Source organism: Lepidochelys kempii, chromosome 14 (assembly GCF_965140285.1).
Source record: "Lepidochelys kempii isolate rLepKem1 chromosome 14, rLepKem1.hap1, whole genome shotgun sequence".
Taxonomy (NCBI): Eukaryota; Metazoa; Chordata; order Testudines; family Cheloniidae; genus Lepidochelys; species Lepidochelys kempii.
The window spans coordinates 16861710-16882517 of record NC_136393.1 but is presented as its reverse complement, the minus strand read 5'-3'; the positions used below and the strand labels follow the sequence as shown (position 1 = coordinate 16882517).

The window sequence follows — 20808 nt, the reverse complement described above, 5'->3', positions numbered from 1 at the left end:
GTCCAGGTGTGTATTCAGAAGGAGGGAAGAGAAGGTTTAAATCCCTCCCCCCTGTAGATGAGGCTGAAATAGGGCTGTGTAGGGTGCAGGTGAGGACAGACGATATCCCTCCAAAGATGCCAGCATACCACTAGACCCGCAGGTCTGACTCTCTTCTCTTATACCCAGTATAGCTCCAGTGGAGTTGTCCCTGATTTACATCAGTATCAGAATCCAGCCTGACCCCCACCCCTGCACGCTGATTGGGACAATCTCATCTTCCATTCTCAAAGGAAGCCCATTCTCATGCTGAACACGCCTGGCTTTCCCAGCCCCGGCAGCCCGCCCCACTCTTCTTGGGAAGGCCCCCCCCCAGACTTTGAGCTCTCAGGAGGGTGGCAAGGAATCATTGTTCCTTACCGGCAGTGTCTGGGCCATGCCGAATCGCTCCAGGTTGCTAGGTGACCGTCTCTGCGCTGTTATTCTTCAAAGTGAATAGGGCCTTTTTATTCCCAAGAAGTTGAAAGAAGTTTCTCTGTCGCCTGCCCTCCCCTCCTCCTCTTCTCTTCCCTCCTTTCTTTTCTCTGCTGGCAAGAGGGGATTAGGGTATGTGGGGGGGGAGGGGTACAGTCACCAATGAGGGCCAGAAAAGCATTAGCCACAAGGCCCAGCCTGAGTCAAGGGCAATCCAGGGCGCCGGGCTAGGAACACTGCAAATGGCTGGTGCCCAGGGGCCTTTCCAACACTGGGCCTCAGGCACCCTTCTCAGCAGGCACAAGACAGGAATCCTCCCTTTTTACAGCTCACCACCTGACCCCCGTCCTCCCCAACAAGGCTCACATCAGCCCGTGTCTCCTCGCCATAGCTAATGTGGGGTACACTGTGGCTATGGTGGGGAGAAGATGGATGAGCACGAGGGGCCTTAACACATGAGAGGCCGACAGAGCTGGATGGGGAAGGACGTAAGTGTAAGCTCCCCCGCGAGCCAGTCCACAAGGCTCTGCCAACGGAGGCTCCAACCTGCACCCCTCCTGGTCTGGACCCCGCATAGCTCTGGCCACACAGTGCAGGGCTAAGGTGTCATTCCAGTCCTGAAACCCCACACAGCTCTGTCAACACACCTCAATCCTCACCTGCCGTGACCCCAGCTATTGCAGTCCTGAAACCCCACACAGCTCTGCCAACACACCCCAGTCCTCACCTGCAGTGACCCCAGCCATTCCAGTTCTGGGTGCCCCACACAGCTCTGCCAACGCACCCCAGTCCTCACCTGCAGTGACCCCAGCTCTGCCAACGCATCCCAATCCTCACCTGCCGTGACCCCAGCTATTGCAGTCCTGAAACCCCACACAGCTCTGCCAACACACCCCAATCCTCACCTGCAGACATTCCAGTCCTAGGTGCCCCACCCCAATCCTCATGTCAGGATTCCTTCCCCACTCTGAACTCTAGGGTACAATTGTGGGGACCCGCATGAAAGACCCCCCTAAGCTTATTCTTACCAGCTTAGGTTAAAAACTTCCCCAAGGTACAGACTTTGCCTTGGCCTTGAACCCTATGCTGCCACCACCAAGCATTTTAAACAAAGAACAGGGAAAGAGCCCACTTGGTGAAGTCTTCCCCCAAAATATCCCCCCAAGCCCTACACCCCTTTTCCTGGGGAAGGCTTGATAATAATCCTCACCAATTGGTACAGGTGAACACAGACCCAAACCCTTGGATCTTAAGAACAATGAAAAATCAATCAGGTTCTTAAAAGAAGAATTTTAATTAAAGAAAAGGTAAAAGAATCACCTCTGTAAAATCAGGATGGAAAATACTTTACAGGGTAATCAGATTCAAAACACAGAGGATCCCCCCCTCTGGGCAAAACCTTAAAGTTACAGAAAACAGGATTAAACCTCCCTCTTAACACAGGGAAAATTCACATAAAACAAAAGATAAACTAATCCGCTTTGCCTGGCTTACCTATACTGGTTGCAATTTTGGAGACTTAGATTAGGATGGGTTGGAGAAGATGGATTTCTGTCTGGCCTTTCTCAGTCCCAAGAGAGATCAACCACGTAAACAAAGAGCACAAACAAAACCCTTCCCCACCTCAAGATTTGAAAGTATCTTGTCTCCTTATTGGTCCTTTGGGTCAGGTGCCAGTCAGCTTAGCTGAGCTTCTTAACCCTTTACAGGTAACAGGATGTTGCCTCTGGCCAGGAGGGATTTTATAGCACTGTATACAGAAAGGTGGTTACCCTTCTCTTTATATTTATGACACCTCACCTGCAGTGCCCTCAGCTATTCCAGTCCTGCATGCCCCACACAGCTCTGCCAACGCATCCCGATCCTCCCCTGCAGTGACCCCCGCTATTCCAGTCCTGAAACCCCACACAGCTCTGCCAACGCATCCCGATCCTCCCCTGCAGTGACCCCCGCTATTCCAGTCCTGAAACCCCACACAGCTCTGCCAACGCATCCCGATCCTCCCCTGCAGTGACCCCCGCTATTCCAGTCCTGAAACCCCACACAGCTCTGCCAACGCATCCCGATCCTCCCCTGCAGTGACCCCCGCTATTCCAGTCCTGAAACCCCACACAGCTCTGCCAATGCATCCCGATCCTCCCCTGCAGTGACCCCCGCTATTCCAGTCCTGAACTGTGCAGGGGTGAAGCCGTGTGTTTGAGGCTAGCACACATACTGAAGATGTGCGGCCTGACCTCATCTGAAAAAAATCACTCAGATCAGACACTAGAATCTGCCAGCTCCTTGGAGACCGTCAGCTATGCTTTCTTCAGGACAGGAGGCTGGACAGGGGCAGAGTCCAGCAGGCACGGGGAGCAGAGCTAGGGAGTAGGGTGGGGGAAGGGCGGCAGAGAGGATGTGAAGTGACCATTTCTCAAACACACAATTGGCTGGGCGGAACTGATTTGTCCAAAGGATTCGGTGACTGGTTACAAACAAACAACCCATTTCAAAGGCTGCAGGATCCACTTGTGAATGATTCACTAGGCAACAAAGAGGCTAAATTCGCAATAAATACCAAGTAGCTCCGCTATGGCCTAACACCCTTTCTCATCATGGAAAGTGAGAGTAAAACAGAGTGAGAGCCGGCAGGTTGCACTGCACACCTACACCTACTTGGCACAGTGACGGCCCATATGGCAACACAGGGTGCCAGGCAGCCAGGGATCAGGCCCACCGGCCAGCATGTGCCGCTCAACCCGGTCTGCTGTTACGCAGCGTAAGGGTGCGTTGTGGTGGACTGGCTAGCACAGTACGATGCAACGCACCACTCTGTGACGCAAGCTAAGGCTATGGCTACATGCGCGCTTTCGTCAATAGACCTCATGTCACTCAGGCAGGGCCAGCTTCAGGCACCAGCGAAGGAAGCAGGTGCCCGGGGCGGGCAATAGAAAGGGGCGGCACTCTGTCCGTTGTTGGGGGCGGCACGTCCGGGTCTTTGGCGGCAATTCGGCAGCAGTTCAATCGGGTTATTTTGTTTTGTTTCTTCGCCGCTTGGGGCAGCAAAAAAAAGCTGGAGCCGGCCCTACACTCAGGGGTGTGAAAAAACACCTCTCTGAGCGGCATACGTTCCACCGACCGTCACGCCCGTGTGGCCAGCATGACATAGCTCTCACCGCTCGTGGGGGGGGGTGGTTTAATGACATCGATGGGCGCGTGCGCTCACCCGTTGGCCTAGCATGGCTACATAAGCGATCTGCATCGGCACAGCTGTGTCACTGTAAGCTTGCTAGTGTCGACATGGCCTTACTCTGTGCCCAGGGTCAGCCCAGTATGAGTGAGCTCCAGTCAGAAAATCTTCCTCAGGTCTGTCTCCACGCAGGGTTGACAGGGCTGCGGTAATATGGTGAGACAGTCCATGGCAGCAGCTCTCAACAGCACTGTAGTAATATGACTGATGATAACATTGGCCAGTACGACAGTGCAATGTGATACCCCAAGATACACCACAGTACGGCACCCCAGGGCCAGATAAGCCCGGTCAGTGGGTACTTTTAAGACCCGATTAGCTGTCAGGGGTGGACGAGGTCCTGCCTCAGTGTGATGGGGGTGGAATGGACCAGAAACTAGAGGGCCTCGTGTATTCCCATCCAGCCCTACACGTCCATGAGTCTATGGTACTAGGCTACAGCACCATGTAATGCAAGAAGAAAAGGAGTACTTGTGGCACCTTAGAGACTAACCAATTTATCTGAGCATAAGCTTTCGTGAGCTACAGCTCACTTCATCGGATATATGCATCTGATGAAGTGAGCTGTAGCTCACGAAAGCTCATGCTCAAATAAATTGGTTAGTCTCTAAGGTGCCACAAGTCCTCCTTTTCTTTTTGCGAATACAGACTAACACGGCTGTTACTCTGAAACATGTAATGCAAGCACTTCTTTGTAAGGGTCCAGAGTGCATTTTTTAGGTTAATTCAGAGGCTCCTCCCTCATGGAATTATGCCCAGGGAATTAACAGCCTCTGACTATTCCCTGCACTGGTCAGATCCTAGTGCAGATTTCGGTAGGTTCCCCTGCTGTAGGAGAACTTTCCCCACCCCAGGATGCTTGGTATCTTTCTAGTTTGAATGTGACCACCAGGAAAGCCTCTGTTTATTATTTGTTCGATCTTTGGGCGGGGCCCAGCTATTTGGTCTATGTTTATCCAGCACCTAGTGCAGTGGGGCCCTGGGCCAGTTGTAGGGCACTGAGGTTCTTCTGCAACACACACGACAAATAATTAATACATGTTAAACAATATTTAGTATGGACATTGTCCAAGGTGCTGTACAAACACAGGACAGGCAGCTGGTCCCTGCCCCAAAGAGCTTCCAATCCAATGGGTGTATGTCTAATATTTTAGAGTTAGCACAGGAGACCAGGCATCAGGATTCCTGGGTTCTGTTCCCAGCTGTACTGCTCACTTGCTGTGTGACCTTGGCTTAAGCCTCTGTGCCTTCTGTAAAATGGGTGATTTATACCTAGCTAGCTAACTGGGCTGTAGCTATGCATCTATCACTCTGACATCTCACACACTGGGCAAAATTCATCTCTGGCATAAGTCCACTGGGGATGAATTTGGCCCACTGAGTTAATACCCCCCTGAAAATGCCCCTCTGGGGTATAACGGGCAGGTAATACTGGGAGTGGAGGCAGGCGACGTGAGCTGTTTTTGCACCTGAGATGCACAGCAGGTGGAAAGCCCATTTTGGAAATCCCCATTCTCTGCTGCAGAACTGCCCAGGGCCTGGACTGCTAAGCTCTCAGAGAGGACGGATGGCCTGGTGGTTAGGGCTCTAGCCTGGGGCATGAGAGACCTACGTTCGATGCCCTGCTCTGCCACAGACTTCCTGTGTCACCTTGGGCAAGTCACTTAGCCTCCCTGTGCCTCAGTTCCCCGTCAGTGCTGTTAATAGTGGGGGACAGCCCTGCCCTCCCCACAGAGGTGCTGTCAGAATAAATACCCCAGAGGTTGGGAGGCGCTCAGATACCACAGCAATAGGGACCTTAGACAGGTAAGCTCCTGCTGTGTCCTGACCCTGAGATGTCCCACTGCACTGTGGATGCCAGAGAAAGCTTCTTTCTGCTGTCGGAGGTATCACTACACTTGGGAAGACAAGAGTCCACTGTAGGTGGCAGCTTTGGAGGAGGCCCCGTGTTGGTTCCCGGGCTCGGTCAGTGCTGAAAGCTCCATACTGCCAGTCACCACGCACTAATTCCTGGCTAGGAAAGTGAAGACCCCTCACTGCTCTGCAATGGCGAGTGGGCTGCCCTTGCTTTGCTCCTGCCCCTTGGCATGGGTGCCACGCACACCACAGCGCACAGCCTTCTACTCCCTGCTGGCAGCATTTCTCACAGCCATGGGGAAGGATCTGCATTCCTCCCTGTCAGGCCTTTAAATAGCACACTGCCGTCTCTGGCTCGCCGACGTGGTAGCATTCATCCAAGGCCACGGGCTGCCAACCCACGGGGAATCGTGTGGGAGGGAGAGGCATGTGACCAAAGCTGTCCCAGGTCTAATTCGCAGAATTAAAAGCACATGTCCCGGGGGGGCTGGGGGCAGCATGGAATAGGTGGGGCTGGGAAAACCCTACAGACTCTGGCTTATGCCCATGGATGACCCCTGTGTGGATGGCTGGGTGTCCTTCCTTCCTGCTAACAGGCCCATGCTGCCACTGGCTTTAGCTTCTGTGCCCTACCCGCCTTGCTGAGAGGCCTGGTGGGCAGGGCCCATGCATCCCCTTGCTCCCACTCTCTTCTCCAGTACTTGGGGGGGGGGAATAGGGTATTCTAGAGGTGCAGCTCCCCCTTCTGCAGTCCTTGGCGGGGGAGGGAGCTGGCCCCATCCTGCTCCCCTCTGCACCATGCCATGGAGAGGAGCATCAGGACACGTCTACTGGAGGGGAATCTGGGTTGGGGAGTGCGGATGGGGTGAAACCAGCCAGTCAGCACACACCATTCCAGCTATGCAGCACTCCCCACCCCTGGGTGGTGCTAAGCCAGTATTCCCAGCCCCTCTTGGGTCGGCAACAAAGTGCCTCATGGGGGTCAAGAGCAACTACTGTCAGAAGCAGTGAGCGGGGCTGTTGGGCTCCATAAAAGAGCCCTGTCGTGTCCTCCTGAGTCCTTGCTGTGACCTGGGGCAGAGCAGGGGAACCCCCAGTGGATCTACAGCTCTGCAGTGCAGGGCAGTCAAGGTGCTGTTGAAGGAGACATCCCCCGAGCCTCCTGCCCTCTAGGGCACAGCCCATCTCTTCCCGGATGTCTCTGCCTGAGGAGTGGCCCTGAGGCTGTGTGTTTAGCTTATTTGAGGGTCAAAGGGCCCACAGATGTGGGTTACAGTAATTCCTCACGTGGTGCATTGTGCCCAGTACCATCTGGGATGGGAGTGTTTGGAGGGATTCTCTGGGCAGCCTGTGACACAAGCCAACAAAAGACAGGAAATTCAGCATTAAGGCCCCCAGCTGCCCATGTATACTTAACCTCCCATGGCTCTGTCAGCATTTCACGCTGGTGTGAGCTAAGGGCACAGCCCCTGTACATGTAGTTTGACACAGCTGTTAACCACTTGTCTGCTGCCAAGCACACCAGGGATGCAGGAGCCTCAGGCAGATGCCCCCACGTCTCCTGGACGCCATGCATCCCTGGAACCTCTGTGCTTCAGAACAACATCACCGCAGCCCACTGCTGTCCAGCAGCTCCGGGATAATTCACAAAGGAAAGGGTTAATGGATGTTTCTTACCCAAATGTCTCGGAGACATGAACCACCTAGGCAGCGAAAGAGCCCCGACAACGTCTATTTATCTAACAAGGCTGGGATGTTCAGTGTAAGGGGTGAGGTGCCCAAGCCCCACTGAAATTCAATGGAAATTGGACACCCAGGAGAGAGGAAGGATGGTCCAGGGGTGGGGGCCCCAGCCTAGGCGCCAGAAGATCTGGGTCCCAGTTCCCGCTCTGCCACAGACTTGGTGTGCGATGTTGGGCAAGACGCACCGACTCCCTGGGCCTGAGTGCACTATCTCCAATGGGTTTCCCTCCCTCACATGGGTGAGGAGGACAAATGGATTGAGAGATGCTCAGATGCTATGGTAATGGGCGCAAGTAGCAGCCTCTCACCAGCCTCCTCAGAAAGAGCCACCTCCATTGCCTTGCCTCAGGCCTTGTGCACTGGAAGTGTGAATTGTATCTAACCATCCACTGGGGGTGTTTTGAAGTAAATACCATTCTCTGTGCGACAGCCCGAGTACAAAACATCTTCGGATCATGGGCACCTTGTTTTCTTCTGGCTCCGAGGCTGGCTGAATGGTCAGAGAGAGAAAACATTCCTCCTCAAACATTAACCCTTTTTTTCAGTACTCACAGGGCGTTAGTACAGCTGGCGCACTCAGCATATGATCACAGATTAACTAAGCCTCCCAAGCCCTCAGCACGGTAGGGAATATTAGCTTCATTCGATATGTAGGAAAACTGAGGCAGAAATGTTCAATGACTTCTCCAAGGAGTCAGTATAAGACCCAGGACAAGCTTAGGACTTCCCATCCCCAGGTCTACACTGCCGGACCAGCAGTCTTCTTTAGTGTGGAGGGTGTTTTGTCTAGACTGGAGGTCAGATGGAAGAGTAGGAGCCGGGGGGTCAGGACTCCTGGGTTCTATTCCCATTCTGCCACTGACTCACCAGGTTTACTGCTCCAAGCCTTTTTCTCCATCTATAACATGGGATAATAAAAATATACCTACCAACTCAGGAGGGGTTCTTCATTAATGCTGTTATGCTATTTTGAAATCTTCAGATGAAAGTCACTGTTGAAATGCAAAGTATTATTATTGCTCTTATGCTTTTAATGCAGCCTGTGAGCAGTCCAGCACTGTCCTGAGCATCTCAGATCCTGCATATTAGGTCTTGCTCCGCTTTATGTCCACTGTCACTATAATAGTGTCACTTGGGACTAATGATCTTCATGCTCAGTGTGTCCCTGAATCCATAATGTCTGGTCACTTTGGTAAAAAACCACCCCAGAAAGCTAGGGAACCAACCCAAACACAGACTTGATGTTTCATCCAGCCAAAAGGCCAGCAATCAGTACAGGTCCTTGGAACACATGGGAGCTCTTATTAGCAGTCAGCGTTTTACATGTGCTGATGACTGCCAGATCTCTGTGACCCATAATCATCTCTTCATTATTATTCATCTTGCAGTAGCACCGAAAGCCCCAGCTGAGATGGAATGGAGCCCTGGAATCCACTCCCTCCCAACTAGCTTTCAGTTCCGGCTGGTGTTTTGCAGGATGCTTCCGCCCATAAATGCATGCCCCTTTTCTGGTGGGTGAGCTGGCAAGGGGCTGTTAGACACATCTTCCCCTGTTTGTGCTCCTTATGTGTGCTATTGAAGGGCCTTGCATAAGCCTCCCGGGACATCTGCTATCGAATCTGTCAGTATGCTGCAGCATTGCCTTCATGAGCACCATATGCTCTGCTTTCTACAGCAAGGTTGACAGAACACAAGCTCCATCGCTCCAGATTTTGATCTGGAGGGAGATTTCCTCATGCCAAATTTTCTGCAGTTGGCTGAATGCACCTCTTGTCTCTGCTGAACAAACTGGATCCACACACAGTCCTCTGGGTGATGTATGGAGATCACCTTCCCCCAGCGTGATGACGCGTCACCGTGCAGCATGCGAATTCAGAGCTTTCCAGCAGCAATTTGCTACCAACAGCCACAAGATGCAAAATGTTCTTGTTTTTCTCTCTCTAGCAGCGTCACTGGCTTTGTTTCCAATAAAAAGTCATGGACAAAAACGAGACTCTCTATTTTTTATCTCGATTTCTTCTTCCTGGATTAATTTTTATGTGGCAACTTCAGTATTAAGAGACTAGTGCTCAAAATTTTACACTTATTCAGCTCCTAGATAAACATCACTTAATTTCTGGACACTGGCGTAATGCATCCTAGCCCAAAAGAAGTAGTAATCCAGAAGGAAAACAGCGAGTATCATTTTTACCCAAGGCTATGTCATTTCCTAGATCTAAGTACTAACAAAGTCCACACAATTACTTGGAACAGGCTGCATAAACCAAGCTCTGTTAACAAACAAACAGGGAGCTGCCAGATTGACAATCTGACGAGAGTGCGTAGGGCTCAGGGAACGAATGTCCCATTTGCAGACACATGAAAATAGGGGGTTCCAAACTGCTTCAAGGTACATTAAGAAAAGGAGTACTTGTGGCACCTTAGAGAGTAACCAGTTTATTTGAGCATAAGCTTTCGTGAGCTACAGCTCAGTTGTTTAAAAATGTAACAGTCTCCAATATTCAATTAACCAAAACTTGTTTTCAAAAAATATCAGGATGTACTGTGCAACAACTTGCAATCGCCCTCTTCCTGTGCATTCAAGTGGGAGCTGGATTCCCTCTGACTCCTGCTCAACTTCTCAGCCTGGAGCTCCTGCTGGGAAGTATCAGTAAAATGATACTATCTACTGAGAGCACTGATCACAGTTATGGGGATCATGAAAGGCTGTCAGGGATTGCTAGAAACTCTATTGATAATGCACCTCTTATACGACGGGCCTGATTCTCCTGGCACACCTGCTTTATACTGATGTAACTCCATTGACATCCTGATGTATTCTTACATAACGGAAAGGAGAATCGGACCATATACCCATCTAGAAAATATATAATTAACTATGCAAGGTATTCCTTAATCCCTGTAATTTTCCTCCACGTTTCAGAGTGATGCATTCTGCCTTCGATGGATTGCTGCATTCTCGTTGCTCTGTATGAACTCCTTCTCATAAGTTCAAAAACATCAGCAAACACAAGCTCTACATAACTTTTTATGAGTGTTCCATCAGATATCGAGGCACCGTTCTAAGTATAGGGCTTGAATCTGCCTCTTTGTCATCTCCCAGGCATGCATACAAACATCTGGGTAATTTCTCTGCTGCATAAGTCTCATATGGCATCTAGCCCCTTTGTAAGGCTTCTCTGCTCCCTCAACTCTTGGTTTCTCAGGAACGCAGTAGCATCTTGTGACTCTCCATAAAGCTGCCCATCCGTGCTGTGCAAAGCTCTCACGTAGTCAACAAAGCAAAGCAACATCATGATGCAGCTGCTATATCACCAATAGTGAATGGATGAGGGTGAGTGTGTGTGACCATGTGTCAATGATTGTGTGCATCAAAGAGGTAAGTGTGTACATGTGTGTATTGGGATGTTCAGTGTGGTTGCTTGTGTTATGGATGGTAGCGCATGGATTGAATGTTTCTGGAGATTTTGTGGAGTATCTGTATGTTTACTAAAAAACAACAACGAGGAGTCCTTGTGGCACCTTAGAGACTAACAAATTTATTTGGGCATAAGCTTTCGTGGGCTAAAACCCACTTCATCAGATGCATGGAGTGGAAAATACAGTAGGGAGGTATAAATACACAGCACATGAAAAGATGGGAGTTGCCTTACCAAGTGGGGCACCCGATCTTTTTGAAGACCGTGACTTTTATTTTTGCAAAATAATTGTTGTTGCTTTTATTTTTGTTGACATTTTTCATTGATTGTTTATCGTTTCCCATTTTCAAAATAAGTCATTTTCAAAATTGGATTTGTATAATTGAAAAATTAAATTCCACCGTGGCCAAAAAATTCACTTGTAAGATATTTCTTATTTTGACAATGGAAACCAACAAATTACAAATGAAAATGTTTGATTTGATAAAAATTTATGACAAAAATCGTGATATATTTTTGGATACAAAAAATTTTGAAAAATGAAAAAGTATTTAAACATTTTTCTAGACTTTACTTTTCATATTTTGACTAGCTTTAATCAGAGCATGAGGTTGTGAATGTGTGTTGTGCATAGAGGAAGTATCTGTGGATGTGTATATTTGCAGGTATGTGTATGAGTGTCAAGGAGAGTTTCGGTTGCTGTTCCTAGATCCGTGTATGTGGGAAATGGCTTATGTAAATTTGTGAGAAGAGTGTATGTGTCTCAGAAAAAGTGTGAATATGAAGCTCTACCTTTTAGTGTGTTTTAAATACCAGCATGCACATGGAGAGTACATATGCACAGGGCTGCTGGAACAATTTTTGTAGTGGGGGGCTGTGAGCCATTGAACAAAACTAAAACCTGTATATAATGTAAACCATTTCAAGTCAGGGGGTGCTGCAGAACCCCACACAACCTTAGTTCCAGCACCTATTCATATGCATGAGAAAGACTGCAGGTGCATTTGGGAGAAAGTCTCTATGAGCGTTTGTGGGTGTTTCTAGGTTTAAATAACAGCAGGTGATGAGAAAAGGAGTACTTGTGGCACCTTAGAGACTAACTCCTTTCCTTTTTATGGATACAGACTAACACGGCTGCTACTCTGAAGCAGGTGATGAGCGGCAAAGACAAAATTTAGGATGTGTGCACAGGTCATAGAATCATAGAAGATTAGGGTTGGAAGAGACCTCAGGAGGTCATCTAGTCCAATCCCCTGCTCAAAGCAGGACCAACACCAACTAAATCATCCCAGCCAGGGCTTTGTCAAGCCGCGCCTTAAAAACCTCTAAGGATGGAGATTCCACCATTTCCCTAGGTAACCCATTCTAGTGCTTCACCACCCTCCTAATGAAACAGTGTTTCCTAATATCCAACCTAGACCTCCCCTGCTGCAACTTGAGACCGTTGCTTCTTGTTCTGTCATCTGCCACCACTGAGAACAGTTTAGCTCCATGCTCTTTGGAAACCCCCTTCAGGTAGTTAAAGGTTGCTATCAAATCCCCCCTCACTCTTCTCTTCTGCAGACTAAATAACCCCGTTCCCTCAGCCTCTCCTTCTAAGTCATGTGCCCCAACCCCCTAATCATTTTGGTTTCCCTCCGCTGGACTCTCTCCAATCTGTTCACATCCCTTCTGTAGTGGAGGGACCAAAACTGGACACAATACTCCAGGTGTGGCCTCACCAGTGCCGAATAGAGGGGAATAATCACTTCCCTCGATCTGCTGGCAATGCTCCTACTAATACAGCCCAATATGCCATTGGCCTTCTTGGCAACAAGGGCACATTGTTGACTCATATCCAGCTTCTCATCCACTGTAATCCTCAAGTCCTTTTCTGCAGAACTGCTGCTTAGCCAGTTGGACCCCAGCCTGTAGCAGTGCATGGGATTCTTCCTTCCTAATTGCAGGACTCTGCACTTGTCTTTGTTGAACCTCATCAGATTTCTTTTGGCCCAATCCTCCAATTTGTCAAGGTCACTCTGGACCCTAACCCCCCAGCTTAGTGTCATCTGCGAACTTGCTGAGGGTGTAATTCATCCCAACATCCAGATCATTAATAAAGATGTTGAACAAAACCAGCCCCAGGACTGACCCCTGGGGCAGTCCAACTAGACATCGAGCCGTGGATCACTACCCATTGAGCCCAACAACCTAGCCAGCTTTCTATCCACCTTATAGTCCGTTCATCCAATCCATACTTCTTTAACTTGCCGGCAAGAATACTATGGGATACCGTATCAAAAGCTTTGCTAAAATCAAGATATATCACAACCACCACTTTCCCCATATCCTCAGAGCCAGTTATCTCTTCATAGAAGACCATCAGGTTGGTCAGGCATGACTTGTCCTTGGTGAATCCATGTTGACTGCTCCTGATCACCTTCCTCTCCTCCAGGTGCTTCAAAATGGATTCCTTGAGGACCTGCTCCATGATTTTGCCGGGGACTGAAGTGAGGCTGACCGGTCTGTAGTTCCCCGGGTTCTCTTTCTTCCGTTTTTTAAATATGGGCACTATATTTGTCTTTTTCCAATCATCCGTGACCTCCCCTGATCGCCACAAACTTTCAGAGATAATGGCCAATGGCTCTGCAATCACATCAGCCAACTTCCTCAGGTGTCAGTGTGTTTATATGCATCTGTGTAAATGTATAAACAATGATGACATAGCTGCCTGCCTCAAATAGTTACAAGACAATGGACAACCCTCAGATATCACCCCAAACACATCGCCAAACTCATCCACTTCATCCTCACCCATTAATTTTTTACATTTTTTTACATTCAAACAACAAACACCTTTGTCCAAACCATGGACCAGCCATGAGTGCTAGGATGGCTCCCCCACATGCCAACTTCTAAATAGGCCTCCCTGAAGAAGAATTTCTGGACAAATGCACAACGAAACCAATGATATACCTGAGATACAGCGATGATATTTCCATCCTCTGGACAGACGACTTCAACTGCCTCATAGATTTCCACCACAACGTCAACAACCACCACTCATCCATTAAACTCTCTCTGGAAAACTCCCAAACCAGCATCAACTTCCTGGACACCATAATCAGCTTCAACAAAGGAATGCTACAAACAATGATATTCATGGATCACCACACCTACCTTCAAAGATCCAGTAACCACCCTAAACACACCAAGAAATCTGTTATCGACAGCCAGGCACACAGATACTACAGGATATGCTCTGAGGAAAAAGTGGGGGAAATAAACCATAGTGCCCTCAAAATTGCCCTCACCAAACAAGGACATTCCACCAGAGGAGTACATCACATCATGGAACAGGCCACCCAAATACCCCAAGAGAACCTGCTTCAATACAGAAATAAAACCCCGTCTGACCTCAACCCACTACTTGTTACCTACCACCACACCTACCACACTGAATCCATATGGCGTATCATCAAACAACTACAACCCATACTCGATGGGGACCCCATCCTGAAATAAATCTTTCCTGAACCCCCTCTTCTGGCCTACAAACAACCCCCCCAACCTTATCATCAGAAGCAATCTCCCCACGGATCAGGACACACCAACTCAAAGGGGCACCAGACTCTGCCAGAACAACGGATGCAAAACCTGCAGACATCTCCACTATTACAATGATCAACACTCCCCACAGCATACCTTGCAAGATCCCTCATCCCTGGGTCCTATATCTGCCTATCACAACATGGGGTGTACCTTATCCAGTGCACTAAATGCCCCAATAACAACTAAGTAGGTGAAACGAGACAATCACAACACTTTCAAATGAACTCACCGAGGAAAATGATAAAACACCCTGTCACCTGTGGGTTAATACTTGTCACAAAGTGATCTCTCTGTCTGCCTTATTATGCCTCTTCCTCAAAGGAAACCTGCACACCACTTTCAAAAGATCAGCCTGGGCATACACACAGACTTCCCCTCTAGCCGAGGGGTGCTCGATCCCACCTTCACACCAGGCCCCGCCCCCACACCACCCCTTCCTCCAAGCCCCCCCCCGGCCCTTCCCACCCCTGCTCCACCCCCACTCCACCCCTTCCTCCAAGCCCCCGCCCCTTCCCACCCTGTCCTGCCTCTTCCCCGCCTCCTCCTCTGAGCGTGCCCCATCCCTGCTCTTCCCCCTCCCTCCCAGAGCTACCTACAAGCCATGAAACAGCGGCTCCTGTTTGCAGCGGGCGGGAGGCACTGGGAGGGAGGGGGAGGAGTTGGTCAACAGGGCCATGGGCAGGTGAGAGATGCTGGTGGGCAGGGGGAGCTTGGCTGCCGGTGCTTAGCACCCTCTAATTTTTCTCTGTGGGTGCTCCAGCACCCACGGAGCTGGCACCTATAAGCCTGGGAGCTTAAATCCATAACTTTGCTAGACACTAAAAATCATGGTCTTAAAAAACACTGGATTTATGGTTTATTACAACAAGCTGTAATCCACTAACTCCTCTTTTTGTCCTATGACTACAGGGGTGTTAATAGGCCACTTCACCTCAAATTGTCCCTTAGAATATGTGCTAACTACTTATGCTAAACAATCTGTTCAATCTTGTATTTCTCTGTGATGCTCTTAGGGCTTGTCTACATTTACAACACTGCACCGGTGCAGCTGTGCCTCTGTAGCCCTTAGTGAAGACGCTACCTATGCCAATGGGAGAACTTCTCCTGTCGGTGTAGGTACTCCACCTCCTGAAGAGGCAGTAGCTATGTCCGCAGGAGAAGCCCCCCGATTGACATAGTGCTGTCTACACTGGGGGTTAGGCTGATCTAACTATGTCACTCAGGGGTGTGGATTTTCTGCACCCCTTCTTCTTAGCATATGTGCAACATGCCTCAGCTGGCATGTCACCAGGATTCATCACCGAATTTGGTCTGCTGGTTGGATCATTAGCTTCCCCAGCCTGGCTACTGATGGGGAGTGTGACCTGAACGCTTACCGATATAAGTCTGCAGTGTAGACCAGGGCTTAGTACCTTTCCCAGACCTGGAGAAGAGCTCTGTGTAGCTCCAAAGCTTCTCTCTCTCACCCACAGAAGTCGGTCCAAGAAAAGATCTTACCTCACCCATCCTGTCTCTCTCTCTCTGTGTCTACACTAGAGACACCCCTGAGTGGGTGAGCCTGGGTATGCGACACTGGGCGCCTGCCAGGCCAGATTCTGAGCTCACCGACCCCAGCGCCCACTTCCAAGGATTGGCTCGGGGAGCTGGGAGCAGCGGGGTTACTCTGGGTGTCCGGGAGATCCGTCTGGCCCTGCGCCCGGGCCCGAGAGTGCAACCCTGGTGTGCCTTGGCGTAGGCTCGAGAGGCAGCTGCATTTGCTGCACAGTTGTAAGAAGCAGCCCCGGGGGGGGGGGGGGCGAAAATGGCATCTCCTCCCTCCCTCCGGACCCGCTGACCGCCTGGCTCCCAATTCGAAGCGCTTTCATCGCTCAGCGAGCCCAGCGCCGCCGCGCCGTGCCGCCTCCCCCGCCGGAGGGACCCCGAGAGCGGCAGGGCAGGAGGGGCCGGGGCCGGGGCGGGGCCGAAGCGAGCGGCCGGGCTGGGCGCGCACCGGGAGAAGCAGCCGCCCGGGAGCTGGGCGCGTTCGGGTGCCCGCCTCGCTCCACGCCCGCCGGCGGCCGGAGTTTGCGCTCCGGGGGCTGGGGGCGAGGCTCGGCGGCGCGGCGCGGCTCTGCCCGGCGCCCCAGGCTGCTCGCCCCGGGATGGGGGCTCCGCGCTGGGCGCGGCTCTGCCTCCTGCTCCTGGCGGCGGTAACGCTGTGGGTGCTCCTGTGTGGGCACGACCGAGACACGCAGGCTCCCCCGAAGCCCAGGTAAGGCGAAGGCGAAGGCGGCGGCGGGGGGGTTGGCGCTCACAGCGGACGGGACGAGACAGTTGCGGAGAACTTCTGGCTACAACATCGTGTCCTGCGGTAGGCAGCCGCGCAACACATGCTCTGCGGCGGGGCCGGGGCAGCGGACTTGCACGCAGAGCGAAGGACAGACAGACAGACAGACAGACGGACACACACAGCAAAGAACACACACATGGAGCGAAGGGAGGACAGACAGATACATATAATGAAAGACACACACACACACACACACAGAGAGCAAAGGACAGACAGACAGACAGACACAGTGAAGGACAGACACAGCAAAAGAGTAAGGACAGACACACAGAGAGAGCAAAGGACAGACAGACAGACACAGAGAAGGACAGACACTCACAGGGAGAGAAAGACAGACACACACAGCTAAGGACACACACATGGAGCAACGGAGGGACACACAGAGAGCAAAGGGCACACATGGAGACAACAGAGTGGAAAACACCACCCTGGAGAGTGAGGCAGGCAGCAAAGGGCAGGAGAGAAGAGGGACATTTTAATCTGGGCCTCAAGGGGCTGGGAGTAAAAAAGACAGGGAATGTTAAGTGCATAGGGATAAGCCAAGCTTCTGGCTGCCCTTAGCTTTCTGTCAAGCCTCGGGATGTTTTGGCCAAGGGCTGTGTAATGTGCTGCACAGAGGTCTCTCTCTGGGCCCAAACCTGCAAGGTGCGGAGAGCCCTCCATTTACATTGGTTTACATGATTGAGCCCCACATACACACAGCGCTAGAGCTTCAGCTGGTGTAAATCAGCATAGCTCCGGTGACCTAGACTAGAGCTACACGGATTGACTTACCCCAGCTGCAGATCTGGACCCTGGACTTCAATGGGCTGAGGCTGATTTATCCCAGCTGGAGATGCAGGCCTCTGAATTCAATAGAGCAGTGCTGATATACACCTGCTGGAGGCCTGGCCCCCAGCACTTTGAAGGTACCTATGGCACCTTGTGATCACTGACCTGCAGTGATTCCCAGCACCTGCAAAACTTCATGGACACCATTTCCTAATCTCCTGGGATCAACCCTGCTCAGCCGCCAGGCCCTGAAAGGACCCTAGGAGGGTTCCATCCACTGCCAACCCAGATTGTGAAAATGTTGAAGTAGCTTGTAATGTAGTGGCCATGCATGTGGGAGGCGAGTTTCACTGCAGGGCATTTTGCTTCCAGGGGCATAATCCATCCTGCTTTGCTGGGAGGATCACAAAGCTTGCGCAGTATTTGCACTTGCATTTACCTTTAGGAGCATTGCTCACCTCTGTACCACGCAGCCTTAGGTCAAGTAGATGGATGTAAGGAGCGTGGATGTAACAAGCAACTCAGGGTGATGGTTTTTACTGTATCATCCTGCAAAGTGAGTCTGTGATTGGTGCTAGTGCCGGCATCTTTCTGTGCTATATGTAAATACAGTAACAACAAGGAGTCCAATAGCACCTTAAAGACTAACAGATTTATTTGGGCATTTATTTGTTTTTGTGGATACAGTCTAACACGGTTACCCCCTGATGTAAAGACAGTGGGAATCACCCAGCTGTAGGGACTGGGGATTCATTTGGATATTACTGAGGATCTCAGACATGATCCACACCCTCCCTCCTTTCTAGCCGTCGTCTAGCAAAGCTTTGCTAAATTCTCCGTCCCTAATATGCATTTCTACTCCTGCAAATCCTTCTCCTGCTGGGAAGTGGCAGAGCTGGAAACCTCTTTACCTCTGCTGCTCTCTGCAGCCCTGTTTAACGGTCAAGCAGCAGTGAACAAGTTGTGGGGCAGCCACACACTTCCTGTGTCTGCACTGAACAACAACATCTAGTAATCAGGAGGCAAGAAGGAGAAAACTTGGCTCTCATATAGAGCTTTTCATCCTACAGAGTGCTGTAGAAAGTGTTATTGTCCCCATTTTATGGATGGGGAAACAGAGGCATAGCGAGGTGAAGTGATTTGCCCAAGATCCCACATAGCAGGATCAGTGTCAGAGCTGGGAAGAGAAATCAAGACTCCTGACCCCCAGTCCAGGGCCATAGCCACTGGACAGAGCTGCTTCCGGGGGGCAGTGGGGATGCTAAAAAGGAGGAATATATTAGTAAAATCAAAATCCTAATCCCAAAACAAGGTTCAAAGTGCCAGCCTGGGTCATTAACCCCCATACATTTTAAACAAAACAGCAACACCTGCCACCCCATATTAAATCAAAAGCCCTAACTTAAATCCAAACGATACAATCAGAGACATGGAACCAAATTCCTTATCTCTGTGCACTCCATTGGATTGTAATTACTTCCCTTGAATCATGAATCTAAGTCAATCTGTATCTGACCTCAAGGCCATTTCTATAACCAGGGGCTGTGTTGTGTTTGTTTGGTCTGTACAGCCAAGCGCTAGGCCCACAGAACTCAATCCCAGTTTAAAGCAAGCATGCTGTTCCTGCACTACCTACAAGATTGGGAGATGAGCTTGCTGCCTTGCTTCATTTTATAGGTAGCTGAATTTCACTGTTGTCTCATGTTTAGTGTGTAGTTTGGGACCCTTCCAGGTAAGAGTGCTCCATACATGTAAGCCGTACCTATGTACATGCCCACTTCCGCTCCATGAGTCTGATTCTCCAGTGCTTTTGCACAGCTGATCACACCTGTGCAAAGTGGATGTAAAATGCCACACTATCCAAATATGATGCTCCAGAGCTACAAGCATGAGCCTCTACTTCTTGAGCTCAAGCTCCTTGACTACTTGTTACAGGTGCAATCCTCTGGCTTGGCACGGAGGGGGACCTGTAACACACACTCACTCACTCACTCACTCACGGGTGACAGTTGCACAGGGTGTAAAGCAGTGCAGAATCTCATATGCCGAAGTCCGTAGGAGTTCATGGAACATAAAGGCCTGGCTCCTAATTTTTTTTCCAAATGATGTACTTAGAAATGTCCGGTGTTGGCAGGATGGGAATGATTAATCTTGTCATTAATTATTCATAGAATCATAGAATCATAGAATATCAGGGTTGGAAGGGACCCCAGAAGGTCATCTAGTCCAACCCCCTGCTCAAAGCAGGACCAATTCCCAGTTAAATCATCCCAGCCAGGGCTTTGTCAAGCCTGACCTTAAAAACCTCTAAGGAAGGAGATTCTACCACCTCCCTAGGTAACGCATTCCAGTGTTTCACCACCCTCTTAGTGAAAAAGTTTTTCCTAATATCCAATCTAAACCTCCCCCACTGCAACTTGAGACCATTACTCCTCGTTCTGTCATCTGCTACCATTGAGAACAGTCTAGAGCCATCCTCTTTGGAACCCCCTTTCAGGTAGTTGAAAGCAGCTATCAAATCCCCCCTCATTCTTCTCTTCTGCAGGCTAAACAATCCCAGCTCCCTCAGCCTCTCCTCATAACTCATGTGTTCCAGACCCCTAATCATTTTTGTTGCCCTTCGCTGGACTCTCTCCAATTTATCCACATCCTTCTTGAAGTGTGGGGCCCAAAACTGCACACAGTACTCCAGATGAGGCCTCACCAATGTCGAATAGAGGGGAACGATCACGTCCCTCGATCTGCTCGCTATGCCCCTACTTATACATCCCAAAATGCCATTGGCCTTCTTGGCAACAAGGGCACACTGCTGACTCATATCCAGCTTCTCGTCCACTGTCACCCCTAGGTCCTTTTCTGCAGAACTGCTGCCTAGCCATTCGGTCCCTAGTCTGTAGCTGTGCATTGGGTTCTTCCGTCCTAAGTGCAGGACCCTGCACTTATCCTTATTGAACCTCATCAGATTCCTTTTGGCCCAATCTTCCAATTGGTCTAGGTCCTTCTGTATCCTATCCCTCCCCTCCAGCGTATCTACCACTCCTCCCAGTTTAGTATCATCCGCAAATTTGCTGAGAGTGCAATCCACACCATCCTCCAGATCATTTATGAAGATATTGAATAAAACCGGCCCCAGGACCGACCCTTGGGGCACTCCACTTGATACCGGCTGCCAACTAGACATGGAGCCATTGATCACTACCCGTTGAGCCCGACAATTTAGCCAGCTTTCTACCCACCTTATAGTGCATTCATCCAGCCCATACTTCCTTAACTTGCTGACAAGAATACTATGGGAGACCGTGTCAAAAGCTTTGCTAAAGTCAAGAAACAATACATCCACTGCTTTCCCTTCATCCACAGAACCAGTAATCTCATCATAAAAGGCGATTAGATTAGTCAGGCATGACCTTCCCTTG

General features: G+C 50.1%; 1 protein-coding gene across 1 annotated transcript in view; it reads left to right on the top strand.

Annotated features, from left to right (window-relative positions):
* The first annotated feature begins 15926 nt into the window (after positions 1-15926).
* The window catches only part of ST6GALNAC2 (ST6 N-acetylgalactosaminide alpha-2,6-sialyltransferase 2), a 31277-nt gene continuing 26395 nt past the window's right edge, over positions 15927-20808 (top strand). Inside the window, exon 1 of the mRNA XM_073311076.2 lies at positions 15927-16543. Coding sequence (XP_073167177.1) covers positions 16434-16543 — 110 coding nt within the window. The 5' untranslated portion in view covers positions 15927-16433. The remainder of the gene's footprint in view (positions 16544-20808) is intronic.